Source organism: Lichenostomus cassidix, chromosome Z, assembly GCF_008360975.1.
Source record: "Lichenostomus cassidix isolate B80296 chromosome Z, HeHo_3.0, whole genome shotgun sequence".
In the NCBI taxonomy this organism is placed as follows: domain Eukaryota; kingdom Metazoa; phylum Chordata; class Aves; order Passeriformes; family Meliphagidae; genus Lichenostomus; species Lichenostomus cassidix.
In genome coordinates, this window is record NC_139511.1 from 7884630 (window position 1) to 7898553 (window position 13924).

The 13924-nt window shown below is 38.7% G+C and overlaps 1 protein-coding gene across 1 annotated transcript; it reads right to left on the reverse strand.

Annotated features, from left to right (window-relative positions):
• Positions 1-391: 391 nt before the first annotated feature.
• On the reverse strand, positions 392-13444 carry SLC25A46 (solute carrier family 25 member 46). The gene is made up of 8 exons (XM_085041749.1): positions 13055-13444; positions 11366-11408; positions 10022-10079; positions 9436-9513; positions 8647-8747; positions 5985-6041; positions 5566-5623; positions 392-2510 (listed from the first exon to the last, which is right to left on the reverse strand). Exons 1-8 carry the CDS (start codon positions 13305-13307, stop codon positions 1932-1934), a joined length of 1227 nt encoding a protein of 408 aa, XP_084897875.1. The 5' UTR covers positions 13308-13444; the 3' UTR covers positions 392-1931.
• Positions 13445-13924: the final 480 nt, after the last annotated feature.

Here is a 13924-nt window from a genome sequence, read left to right on the forward strand (position 1 = left end):
TGCACTTAGTTATTTCTCCAAGGCAATTTTGATAGAACTTTTTGCTACAGCTGAATTTAACACCTTTGAAAAGGCCAGTTCCATGTATTAAAAGTTGGATTTTAAAATCTGACTGGACAAGGGCATGTACAAGTCAATGCAGTCCTTGCTTACAGCAGAAATTTGGACTGCATCATCTGCTGAGGCCCTTTCCAGTCTGGATGATTCTCTGGCATGGCTGTCCTGATTCGCATAGAAACTTCAAAAGAAACCAACACAGGAACTGAGTATTTTACCCAAGCTCTTGCATGTAGTTTAATTCAACACGTCCTTGCTCTTAGGAAAGTTGAGGAACTTGAAAATGCCACTCTGAAGTCTATACAGTAAAACATAAGACACAAAACAAGATTCCTTTATATGCCCCTTTGGTGAATTACTTTATAATACTTACAGTGAATTCTCATTTTATTTCATACACTATACACTAAATTTGCAATCAACAATATTTCAAAATAAACCAGTTCCCAAGTTCACTACACTTTCCATTTTAACACTTAGGCATTTAAAATACATGAAAGTTAGATTAATAATAAAGTAGACCTGATTTGAAGTCAGAACTTATGAACAGCAACATCTTTGCATTATTTTACCATGACTACTTTCCACAAGTGGTAACTACACAATGATTAATGATTAAAATGCAGATCAATTTACAGCATTCACAAAAACAGACTTGTCACATGAATATGAAAAAAGCAGCAGCCTCTCATAATTTTAAAGTGACTTTCCACATGCTTGTTTTATTTGCTAAAAGCCATCTCCCCAACCCCCATATTTATTGATGAAACCAACGACTAAGTTATTTAGAATGATTAAAAATCATTTTCAGTATGAGTCTGAAGGGGGAGAGGGCAAAAAATGAAGTATTTCAGTGGTTCCCTTGCCCATACACAGACTTAGCTCTGTTCCACAAAATATTTAATCTAGCAGAGACTTTAAATGACAGACATCAGTGCTAAATAGTAAGGAGACAATATTATATATACCCATCTGATCTAACAAAAGAGAAGCTCTAGGAACAGCCAATTGTTTTTTTAGGCTTTCTGTGCACTTTGAACACCACTACTACTACTACACAGATTTGTATGATTATTGTACTCTCATATGGAGTAGTAGAGTAAAATTAAACCCTGAAGTTATCAGTGGAAAGTCAGCTAAAAACGGCACTTACACATGCACACATCAGTTTCTATTTTGCTTTATTCACACATTTACTTATTGAAAGCCTTGCAAACAAACTGCAAGACAGCCAAATTTGCATTCTGTGCAACTTTGCCCAAAACACATTTTTCATTGTTTTTATACAAAGCAAAAGTTTCCCCTTTGTCATCTTCTGCCACACTGCAGCAAAATAAGTCTTCTATGAACCTGTAAATGATATCATTTAAGTGTACTTAAGCTACTTTTGCAGTTTCTATTTTATTCACAGTTCCATTAACAGTGAAGTTGGAAATGCTTTTAAAAGACTAGTAAAGCCATCAGTCCCCTACTTGCAAGTTCTTACAGCTTGAGAAAATAAATTCATTTGAACTGGCTATCAGTCCATATTAAATATCAGATGTGATGCTTATAAAGCAGATATTAACAATTCATATCAATTCCTTAGGTCAGTGGACTGGTAAGAGGAAAGGTAAATCCTCAATGCAATCGCATTTGAAATCTGATCCCCTTTGTATGACTGCATATGACATATTCAATTTGTATCTGTAATTTCTAAACAGTTTTTAATTACACTTCGGAAACTATATCCCCATTTTTAAAACGAGTTGTTCTACAGTGTAAGGAGAATCCACAGAGTGGATTCTTCAAAGTTTGTTTTCTAAGCCATTTTAGACAATAACTAGGTTAGCAAGTCAATCATGTCCAAGGTACTAGATCCAGACCTGGACAGATTAAGAAACATTTTGAAGCAGTATTGAGTAAATAATTTTAGTGAGCTGTAAAACTGCCACATGCAAGGTATACTGTACTATAACAGCTCCAAATCCTTTATAAAAACCTTGCATTCCTTCTTCCCGTTTTATAGTATTTATGCAGTCTTTCATCCCCTCATACTGAGTATTGATTGGAAGCACTTCATAGCCAAGGTCTGTATTGTCAATTATTGTGCGTGTCCCTTGAATATGAAGGCGGTGCAAAACTGTTTCCAGTGGGTAAAGCATGACATCAGCACAAAGGCTAGCAGCAAAGCTAGCAATAAGTTCTGGAAAATACGCATCCAGCATGCTCTGCACAGAAGTGGAGCTCTCAGTTGGAAGGTTGTGGGAATTATCTCTTTTTAGGACAAACAAAACAAGCTTCTGTACAATGGAACTGATGATGTAGTGAAGAACTCCATGCAGAGCAGTTGGAAAAGTCAAGACCATCAGAGGAAGGAGACGCTTGCTATGGGGTACTCCCAAACCTACAACTCTGCCAATTCCTTCTTTCACGCAGTCCAGGATGCCAGGATTGTCTCGAATTATTTCACTCTACAAGCACAAAGAAGGAGTTACAACTCATGCTGAGCACTTCAAAACCATCCTGACATCCACTCTGACACTTTGTCACTGCTGAACTTTTAAAAAAACATAGATTTAAACATATGCATGCTATTATGTCTACACAGCTGTACAAATAAATATCCCTTGTTATAACACTCTTCATAGCATTCAATCAAGCTTCCTTTTAAAAAATAAAGCCATCTTAATAAGATTTTTTAAAGTGTATATTGCAGTTATCTGTGTTTCTACCAAAGAAATTCAACTTTCAGCCTACTGCTGGAAGTATCAGAATGCAAAACGAGTAATGAACTTAAAATCTCTACATCTGGAGCAAAATACCAAGAAATATTTATCTAATTTAAAATTCCTTTATTTAAAAGACTATGACTATAACTGTTGAACTTTTATATATTTAAAGATTTATGTAAGTAGTGTTGAAAGGTCATTTTTAAGGTCATGAATTTAAAGGTTCTTCTTTGAATGTTTTCATTGCATTATGCATTTAAAATAGTATTTTTACCCATGCTGTCTGTTAGTAAAGAGATACTTATTTTGTTCATGTAGTGCAAACAAAAAGAATAAAATAATTATTTACTTTACCTGTAAGCATAGAATTAAGCTAAAAACATTGTTTCCCCTTCTAATGCTTATACAAACTCCAGTGTTTTATCACATGATTTACATCTAAAATTCAGGATTTGGGTGCTCTCCTAAATGCCTAGGGTCTCTAAGTCCATGTGTTCTGTGTCCCGACCTTGTGACAGAATAAACTATTAAAATATTCCTCAGTATTTTGGGGAAATACTAAACAGCCTGCAAAGCCTTCATGGTCTTTTCTGTGCAGGAGCTCAAATATGTGAGAACACAATGTTGTTCCAGGCTTTAAGCACAAGTTAAGCAGCACAACCCCTACTGACTCCTCTCCTGCTCCACATCACTTCAGTTACTGCACTTCAAAACCATGCTTCCTTAGGCCAAACATGCCACCATGAGGTCTGAGATGCTAATGACAAAGCAATAATGTGACAGCTACACATTTTCACCATTTACAGCTGTTTTGATGAAATGCATTTACTTTAGAGAAGAGCCAAACAAATATTGTTGAACGGCCTGGTTTATCATAATGAGGACAATAAAAGTCAATATAAACCTGCTAGTAGCAAATCCAACGATCTTTAACTTTTCTGGTTTGTTACTGGTCATTGTCCTCTTGCAGCACAGGAATGTAATGCAAACCTGGCAAGCCAAGTTGCTCCCCTGCACTGATTAAGACAGTATAAATAAAGTTTTCACAAATGCTATCATTACCTCTTCTGTGTTTCTAATAAGCTCATCATAATGTTCCCAGGAACTTGAGACGGTATTTCATACAGCATATAAATATATATATGCTGTATGAAATATATATACACACACACACTTGTTCAGTAAAATACTTGCACAGATGAAGCTACTAATCTTAAAATCCTCAAGATCTCAGTGGAATTTTCATAATCAATTCATTACAGAGAGGATCATGCCCTAAAAGGCTGAGGGAGATGCTTTTTTGGCTTTTTGATCAAGATGCTTTCTAGCAAAGAAACTTTATAATTAATTTGCAAACAGAAGACAGACTCTAAATCATGTTCTCTTTCATCTTTTATTGGTAAAAAATTTACCCATGTCCAACAACACAGGTAATGCAACATCCTTTCAAACAAAAATACAAGCAATAAAATACCTGAATATAACATGCTATTCTGCTATGAACTCCAGAAACATTGACAATGTTCCACCACTGTTTCTAGTTCCAGAATTATGGCATGTTTGGGGTAGAGCCATTCTCCAGCAATTAAGAATTTGAGTTCCAGCCAGCTTCCCATTTTAACACCAACTAAGTCTCCCAAATATTCCACAAACTCAGAGATCCCCTTATGTAAGTGGATTGCTAAAATGAAGAGTAACCTAGGAGGAAGTGAGTTTGTTGTTGGAAGTCTGTCTATAGATGCTTAATCTCACCTATCCTATTGATCCATAATGCAGCCAGTTCAGACAGAACAGCTCTCCTAGTACCTTCTGGCTCATTTAAGCTTGGATCCTCTGCACAGAGCGGAATCCTGCCCCTTAAAAGAGTCCATGCTTCTGAAGAACATGCTGAAACTGCAGAAGTCAGCCTTCTCCCCATGAGAAGCACCATTTTGGAGACATACACCAGCAAATCAGTCTTGACACTACTTACAACTTGCCCGTGCTACAAATGAAAATTATTATTTTGATGACTGAGTGACGAGAGCAGACATCTGCACCCTTCAAATCAGAGCTCACTCTACAGAAACAATTCCATTAGCTTCACAGAGATTCTATCATGTCAACTAAGAGCAACTCATTATATGGAGATGGCTGCAAGAATTACCCTGAACCATTTCTGCATTGCTAAACTCTGCCTCTTTCTCCAGAAAGAGATGTAACACCTCACTGACAGGCAGCCTGTCACAGTGCTATGGGGTATTCTCAACAGTTACAGAACAAGTTAAGATATATTTTAAGTGACAGGTCCAGATATAAATTTTCATGGCTAAGGAAGAACTAGATGAAGATTTAAAAGTAAAAAGTTGATTGAATTGAAACAGCACTAAAGGAGCAGAGTTGAGTATTTAATCAAAACCCCAAACTACGGGAACAAACTTTACAGTTGTTATAGGGGAGGGGTGTCACTGTAACAACTTGCCTAGGGAGGCAAAGTTTAAAAATCTTACATGAGAAAAGTTTCTTTGTGTTTTTCTGCTGGAATACACAGATATAGCATGTCCCTATTTCATATTCAATATATTCCAACTATCTACATTAAATGTCCTTTCTAATTCTAGATTTAGAGTTAAGATAGTACACCAATATACAGTTCACAGTGAACATCCATCTCAGCTAAGTCTTACAGGCTCAAGCAAAACAATGCAACTACTACAACGTAAACCCGAATTCAAAGCAAAATATTAATTTCTCCACAAAATGTAATCTATAAAGAATAACAGTATCTTTTTAAATGTTGCAAATCTATGTAAGTTACCTGTACAGTTTCAATCAGGCTCGCAGAATAAAAAGGCATTGCTATCACATGTGTTAACCTGTAGAAATTAAGAATATAAGAATTAAGGTCATACAATATGGACAATACTATAATTTCAGTCAAGCAGGCACCTGAAAGTTGATAAAATTATCTACCAAATTTTTCCTAATAGAAAATTAACAAAGCATAACTCAATTACTAAAATGTACATCAACAAGTTGAGATAAGCATCAGCCAGAAGTTTTGTTAAATTTTATTTCCATGTGACCAGACTGATTCAGGTCTAAAAAATCAACATTTGAAAATTATTGTTAGCATCTTGTCAAGTAACCATAGCAGCAGACAAAACTTATGTACATTTGGTAGGTTTATTACGTTTAGATAATAATACATAAGGTAATAACGCATGCTATACTTACCCTTTGAGTAAAAGGTGTCCACCTAACTGCTTGAGGTTCCATTTATGTGAAAGCTCCCTAAAAAGAGAAGTATTTACCACAATATGAGTAACGATTCACATGTAATTCTCAAGCAATTCTTTCGTGGGTGTCAACATCCAGTTTACATACTGGTGTTCTACTATCTGTTTATGTTGAAGTGTTTCCCATGTTGGAAAGACATAGAGAAACATTTAGTAAATTATGCTTAACTTCTAGAAGTTTTTCAGCCTATCAGATATTCTATCAAAAAAGGTTTCAATTATTAATTAATACGGTGTCTGCAGCTTTCACAGCAACTGACTTTAATGTTTCGCACTTATTTAGCAACCTTACGTACTAGCATTTAAAGCAATTTTCAGTAAACACTGGAGTACTTTTAAAATCTACATACTTTTCTTTCATTTCCAGCAAATCATTTTTGTTACATTTTGGTTTGGCTGCACCTTTTCTGTTCTTCGACATTATGCTTACCCTATTGTTTCTTTCCACAAAATCTGAATCATATTCCAGCACAGTTAGACAAGAACAAATCAAGTACAAAGAGATCAGACTAGAAGCTGCACAGTAATTCTGTACAGACACAACTGAAGCTTTTTGTCTTATGACCAGTCTTTACTATATAGTGATAAAACAGAAGAAAACCCACGTGTTTAACACAAAGGTGACATCAACATATCCCCTTAAAGTAGTATTTCTACTTACACACTTCAAAATACAAGCAGCAAATGTTTACATTTCACTTGACAGAAAATGTAAATGCACCTAGCTCAAGATACCATTCAAACACCACATGTACTTACACCGCATATGGTCAACACTCTTGGTAAGAGCTATAGATATTTGTCTGAAGTGCCGGGCACACTAGACTTTGCATTCAAATAACAAGCTATAAAGTGTTCAGCTTCAACTTTTGTCCAGGAATTGCACTCAGACACTGCTTATAGTTACAAAAACCCCAATCCAAGGCAAGATTTTACTCTTTCTGAAGAATTGTGTGTTACTACAAGCTATCACATTTTAAATACATAGGTCAATCACTAATTATGAACAGGAGATAATTTTTACCATTATCCATTTCAGACACTTGGATCACATCCACTTACACATAATATTTAAATGATGTGGAAAATGAAAGCAGCCAAACTAATGTGTGAATGCCTAACCTGTTCATCCACAAGGTGTAACTGTCCCTGCAGTGTAAGAACAATTACACAAGTTCGTCTAGTACAGAATGTTCACACCCACTTGTGGGCTCCTCTCCTAAAACAGGGGTATTCTTTCATGATACTATAATATAGAATTAGAATTGACATTTCACTTCTCTGTTCTTTTGAGCTGATAACGTAGTTAAAAAACCTTTTAAATCAGATTTGCTGGTACTGTTGCTACAAAGAACCACCTTCCCCTCCATTTGACAGCCTACACACACACCACCATTAAACAGGAAGAGAGAGCATTCACCAATAAACAGCTGTAAGGTGGTGCATTTAAGAGACAATCATTTCAGGCAGATCACTTTTCCAATCCATTTACTTTCCTGACTCTTCACATACTGTGTTGGCATGAGAATAGGAGTAGCACTGAGGAAGGAATGAGCTGGTTCCAGCAGAAAAGTTTGCTTCTTCTGGCAGCAGCACCACCTTACTTTTCAAACTGCTGAACTGGCCCACAAGAAGAAAATCATTGCTCACATTTGCGAGAATTGAGAACCATGAAGATATAAACACTTTATCGTATCTCATGAACTTAAGCATACACTAGAGCTGTATTTAAAACACACTTGGAGGAAGGCATTTGCCTGGAAATTTCAGTTACCTATGAAACAGAGCTGACCAAAAACCTTAAATACATACTCCATATAATTTAAGTATAAAAAGCTTTTGAACCTGCAAATACTTACTTTTATTAATATGGATGCATGCATCATAACAGTAGTTTGATACAACCTAACCACATTTCTTCTCTTTAAACCCAGGGTAGTTTCCATGACCCTAAATAGTTTTTAGTAAAAATATTACCAGATTTCTATGGCAGAAGATGGACACAGTGATGTAGAATGAGTATATCTTTAAATGAAGTCAGTAATTTTTATTTGTACACCCTTTCCAGAATACTGAACAAGGTACATATAGCTGTTGGTCAAGGAAGGATGAAGACCTTCAACCAAAGACTTGCATTTACCAAGTCTTCTCACTTACTAATGTAAGCCATTCTGTTCTCTCACCCTACCAAAGACAGTGCAAATGTTCAGCAAAATATCAGGGCTGGCTCATTAGCTGTGCAGGTTTTCTGTATTTAGACTAATAACACCAGGCATTTTTACCTTAGGTATGATACTTGCTATCACCACATAAATAAAGTAAGAAAATTGTGATCTTTTTATTACAGAGTTGAATATCAAAGAACAGCTTGCTACAGTATATTTCTATACTCAGACCAGTAAGCAGACACAAACACACAAAGCACCCAGAGTCTCTCAACCTATTGTAAGGTTGTCTTTTCCAAAACAACCACACTACATTTGAAACACCTATTCAGTGTCTGGCTGTTCTCATGAAGTAGTATTTTCCAAACAGCCTTACATTTCTAACACTTTGATGATACATTTTTTAGAAGTGGTTAAAAAAAAAAGACACAATACCTTGGCAAAGGTGTAAATTCACTGATAATGCCTTCTGTTCCCAGGGTTATGCCCTGAACAATGAAAGTGCTGCCCATTCCTTTCCAGAGAGCTCTTGGACCCTGTGTGTTGAAATATGCAACATAAAGCTCAAAAATGTTTTCATCTTTTAAATTTCAGTAAATTCAGACCACACAGGACCACACTTCTACCATTCAACTTCATCCCCAAATTCAGGTAACAACTCACTTTTCAACTATGAAGAAACCTTTGTTGTCAATAATTTCAACAGCCTGGCAATAATTTTGGAGGCATCCCTCCAACTGTTAATACTCTGTATACAAACTTAACACCATTTCCTATGGCCAAAATGAGCTGGAGATGTTAAAGTACATCCATAAGGAATTTAGAATTAAGAATTTCTTACTGCCTCCTGATCCAAGTTTAAGGATTGCCATTCTCATGTAGAATTAGAAATTGATTCAGTACTATCTTTGGAAGGAGTCACTTTAATACGACCTTTATCCATACAAAGATTCATGATTTTTCAGAATCCTAATGTATTAGGATTAAGCTCAGGGACCTTTTTTTTCTGGTGTCTGAAAATCTTCCCCACTAAGTGCTGTAGTTCTTAAAAAAATAATGGTTTACAATGTTCTTCTTGAAACATTTCTGCAACCATAAAATAACAAACCCTTTTAAATGGCCGTGGTTTTAAATATCACCTACACAAACACCTAGAGATTTCAATGTATGTACATGCTGCAGGAACTTTTACTGTTTAGATACAGTCTGACACCAAATACTAACCTGTGTCTTATTGATGCAGTACATGATATTGACAATAGTAAATGGAGTGAGATGATAATTCCGTGCATGATAGTTAACCTGTTAAAAATATAAATAATGGCAGTCTTAGAAACACACATGCAGATGGTACAAATCTGAAGGATAAAAGCATTTCCAACATAAGAATTTTATCTCTGTAAAGGTCAGCTGAAACTATGAATTAATTCTCACTGAAATTTAAGGAAACAGGCAGTACTTCTAAGTATTTGTGTGAAGTGTAAACAATAAACCACATATAAATCAGAAACTATGAAACAAAGCATCCTGCTTGTAAATGGGGATCTGAAAGTTGCTCTGCAGACTCCAAAACACTTATTTGCTATAATTCGCTTTCCACTGCCCAAAAAAAAAAAAAAAAAAAGATTTTTCAAAATAAGCTAAACTGCAGAATAGAAGACATGTATTCTACAAATAAAAACTTGTTAATATAGCAGAGTCCCCCCTAAAAACTGTGAAGTATTTCATACTCTGTGAACAGAGTATGAAAATACAGAGATATGACAGCACACAGGAGCTCTGACTGGAAAAGGTAATATAGAAGACATACCTGACATTGACGACGGAGAACAATGCAAGGATGTGCCAACACATTTTCTGTAAATAGGCTTTAAAAGAAAATTGTATTTAATGCATGGGAAGACACTATAAATTCCCCAGAAAAGACTTGTTAATTGTCTCTTAACAACAGCAGATCTGTACTTGGAAAAGCTATGCATTTTCTAGTGAACTAACAAGGCATTTTTAAATGCTACCCAACAGCCTCCCAAGGAACAAGTTACATAAAATCTGGCACATATATTTACTATGAAAAATCCCCATATATATGTAGGATTCTCATCTTTTTTTAAGTAAAACAACATATAAAATTTCTTAATCTCAGTGTCCTCAAACTATTAGGGTACAAAACAAACCAGAACCACAATTATGAGAGCATCAGTTTCCAGTTTTATGCTACTTCCGCATACTGTATTATTAAAGAACACTCTCCCTAGCAGGGCCAGAGGAGAACTGCTACTAGCAGCTGACTACTTCTTCACTGAAAACACTACTGCCCCAAAACAACTATCCTACCACTCCCAGAACTCATATGTCAATCAAAACTTCACCAAAAAGTTCTCTCACTCCCAAAGTAGGATTCATGGTTGCAGCCAGAGAAAATATTCATTTCATCTAAAAGTGCCTGAATGATCAGAGTGCTTACCTGTGTGTTGCTCAAACCTGGGACAAGGATTAGAAAAGCAGAACATCCAGAATTTTTCTAAACACCCCAAATCACAACTACAGCATCATCCGTGGTAGGTGTTTGAATTCCTGACAAACAAGTACAATTGGCACAGAAAAATACTGCAGTTTTGTAACTACTGAGCTAGTTAGTAGTCTGCTACTACCAAAAGAGGTAAAATTTTCCCTGTACTTCAGCACCTTAAAGTTCACCACTTTCTCAAAAATATTATCAATAATCAGGGTCACCATAATAAAGAATAAAATGCCCATCAGACCACTTGGCTAGATGAAAATTATAGTCCCATGATACTTTGGTAATACACTTGAAGATATTTTCAAATTCTTAGGAAACATCTGCATTGCCTAAAAATATTGCTAAAAGTTGCAAATGTGAAAAAAAAAATTTGGTGTTACTTTCAGATTACTTGGACAGGGTACATGCATCCTGGGCAATCCATAGGAAAAACTGTTTCTCACATTCACTGCAGATTCAGTATTTTTTGAGCAACAGTTAAAGAGAACAGAAACCTAAATGAGGCAGTAAGTTTCTAAAGACATTTCAAATGGTTGCATCTACTGGCATAAAATCACAACATAAAAGTGTATATAGGATTTATAAGACAAAGAAGAGTCTTACTACCTCTTTGTCACTGAACAGAACTCTTACCTTGCAAGGCCAATACCAAAGCCAGCAAATCTGTTCAACTGCTCTGAAAAAAGACAAAAAAAACAAAACCAAAACCAGATTATACAGCAGTGATAATCACAAAATAGCAGAAAATGCCATGCACAGCATCTGAAAAACTAATTTTATCATGTACTTGCAGCAAAAACCTACAAGCACTAAACCACATTTATGGCAGCTAGGAACAGATGATATGTAAAAATTATTCCCCCAGGAATATCTGTACTTTGGACTGCATTTGAGTTTGTACATACTCTAATATATGAAATTATGCTTCTCTTACAGGGGGAAAAGAAAGAGAGAAAGCGAGCAGTAAAACAGAGGATATTTTAATACCTAATAAAATCTAACTCAAACAAACCACTGATTTAGCATGCATGGGTTTACAGTAATTCTGAAACACAAATTTAGATAACTGAGGTGCAAGTAATGTTGTAACAGTAAAAAGGCGAAATTTTGGAAAAAGTTACACAAAAAGGCACAGATAAAGTAACAAATATCAATATAAAGCAAAATTGCAAGCCAGTTATCTCCTTTGCAAATACCTAGTTACTGGAGAACTACAGGAGTAATGAATTCAACTGTGCTGTCTGCTACCAGACAGACATTTGCAAATTGGGAATTATCAGAAGGGATTTTAGGATGAGTACCAGAACAGTAAAGGCATTTTAAAATTAATGCTTAGCCCTAGAACTTTCAGAGTGGAAGCAGTCTGAAAGCATGAAAAAAGTCAGTAACTTCAGTGATGCTCCACACAGATGTGGCAGCCCTCCCAAGAATGGTAAGATACCCTTCGCAGCTGCTGGATTCAGCGATTACAGCAACTACTTATCAGTCCTCCAAAGTCCAGAATGAACATGCCCTCTGTGTATAGACGGGGGAAAAAAATTGTAGCGTCCAAGTATGTAAGACTTGCCTATCAATATAATTCGATTTCAGATAAATTAGCATTTCATTAAAATTTTGATACTAAACTGTACAAAAACTGCTCCTTTTAATTAGAGAAGACAATGTACAGTGCCCTAAATACAGTGGGTTTTTCTTAATTCACCTCAATTTCATGAAGACCTAAAATGACACAACTTCTGTGGGCCTCTGCTCAGTTTCCCAACTATTACTGAAAGAGACCTAAACACAGCTGCTTCCTCAAATCCTACCAGTCCCCAGTTCCCTCGCTTTCACGCGTGGAAGGGGAAGGAAATTTATGTCAGCAGCTCATGTTTTAAACCCGAGAGAAGCCACGCAGTCTGAAACACCAATACCGATTAAATAACGAAGCAACTGTAAGACCCAGATATTTCCCGCCCTTAAAGAGGGCGGAGTGTTTCTGCAGGATATTGTTTACATGGGCAATGAAGAGCTAGCTGACCTAGCACGCTGCTTAATGAGACCTGCGGGGCACCTTCTGGCACTCTCAAATCACATTTGCATGGAACTACGCCGTGCTGTAGCGCAACAGGCAGCGATGGAGCAGTTCGCCTTCTTCTAAAGGGCTTTTTTCCCCGGCGCTTCAGCGCCGACAGTAAAAAGGAGAGCCCGAGCGCCGCCCGCCCTTGTCGGCCCCGGCAGGGCATCCCTACCGGAAGGAGGGAGCCGGGGTTAACGCGGGGCCGGGAAGAGGCGAGAGGGGACGGCCACCCCCGGGCCAGCCCAGGCCGGACCCTCCCTTACCAGCGCCGGCGCCGCCCACCCCGACGCTGGTCTCCTCGTTGGCGCCGGCGCCGCCCAAAGGGGTCCCGGCCCCATACGGCGGCGTCTTCTCGCCCCAGTGCAGGTTGCGGCTGCCGGGGATGTCGGGCGGGCTGGTCACCCAGGAGCCCAGCTCCGTGCCGCTGCTGAAGGGCCTGGAGCCAGGGCCCGACTCGTCGCGGCCGACGCCGCGGTAGCCGAGGCCGTCAAAGCCGTCGGGGCGCCGCGGGTGCATGGCGGGGTGGCTGAGGGAAGCTGGCGGGGCCGAGGGAAGCGGGAGAGGAGCGGGAGGCGCCGCGCTCGGGCCGCACGGGCGGCAGCGGACCCAAACCCACCGCCGCCCCGGCACTTCCGGCCGCGGTGACGCCGCGCGCGTGACCGCCGAGCGGGCGGGGCCAGGAGCGTTGGGCCAATGGGAGCGCTCCGCTTGCCCGGCCCGGGGCGGGGCGTCAGGAGCGGGGTGAGGGCGGGTGAGCGCGCCCCTTGGCGGTGCGGCGGTCTGAGCAGGACTCGTGTGGAGAAGCCCTGTGCTCGCCCGGCTCCCGGCCTTTTCCCTGCGGAGCGCTGCCCGCGGATAATGCGCCAGAAACAAGAGGCGGCTGGAGAAGGGGGGCTGTGAGGACCCCCGTGCGGAAAGTAAGACAGCACTTTCCGCGGAAAAACATCCTTCTTGTAGACCCTGGGGAGATAAGCACAATGCAGCATGCAGTAAGAATAGGGATGAGGCTGAGAAGGGGGCATGGGCTATAGAGGGGAATCCAGGCCCCACAAGAGCCCCAAAGCCCTCCGAACCATTTCCATAAAAGGTCTGAAAGAGCAGACTGCCCATGGTAACAGATCGCATAGAAAGTG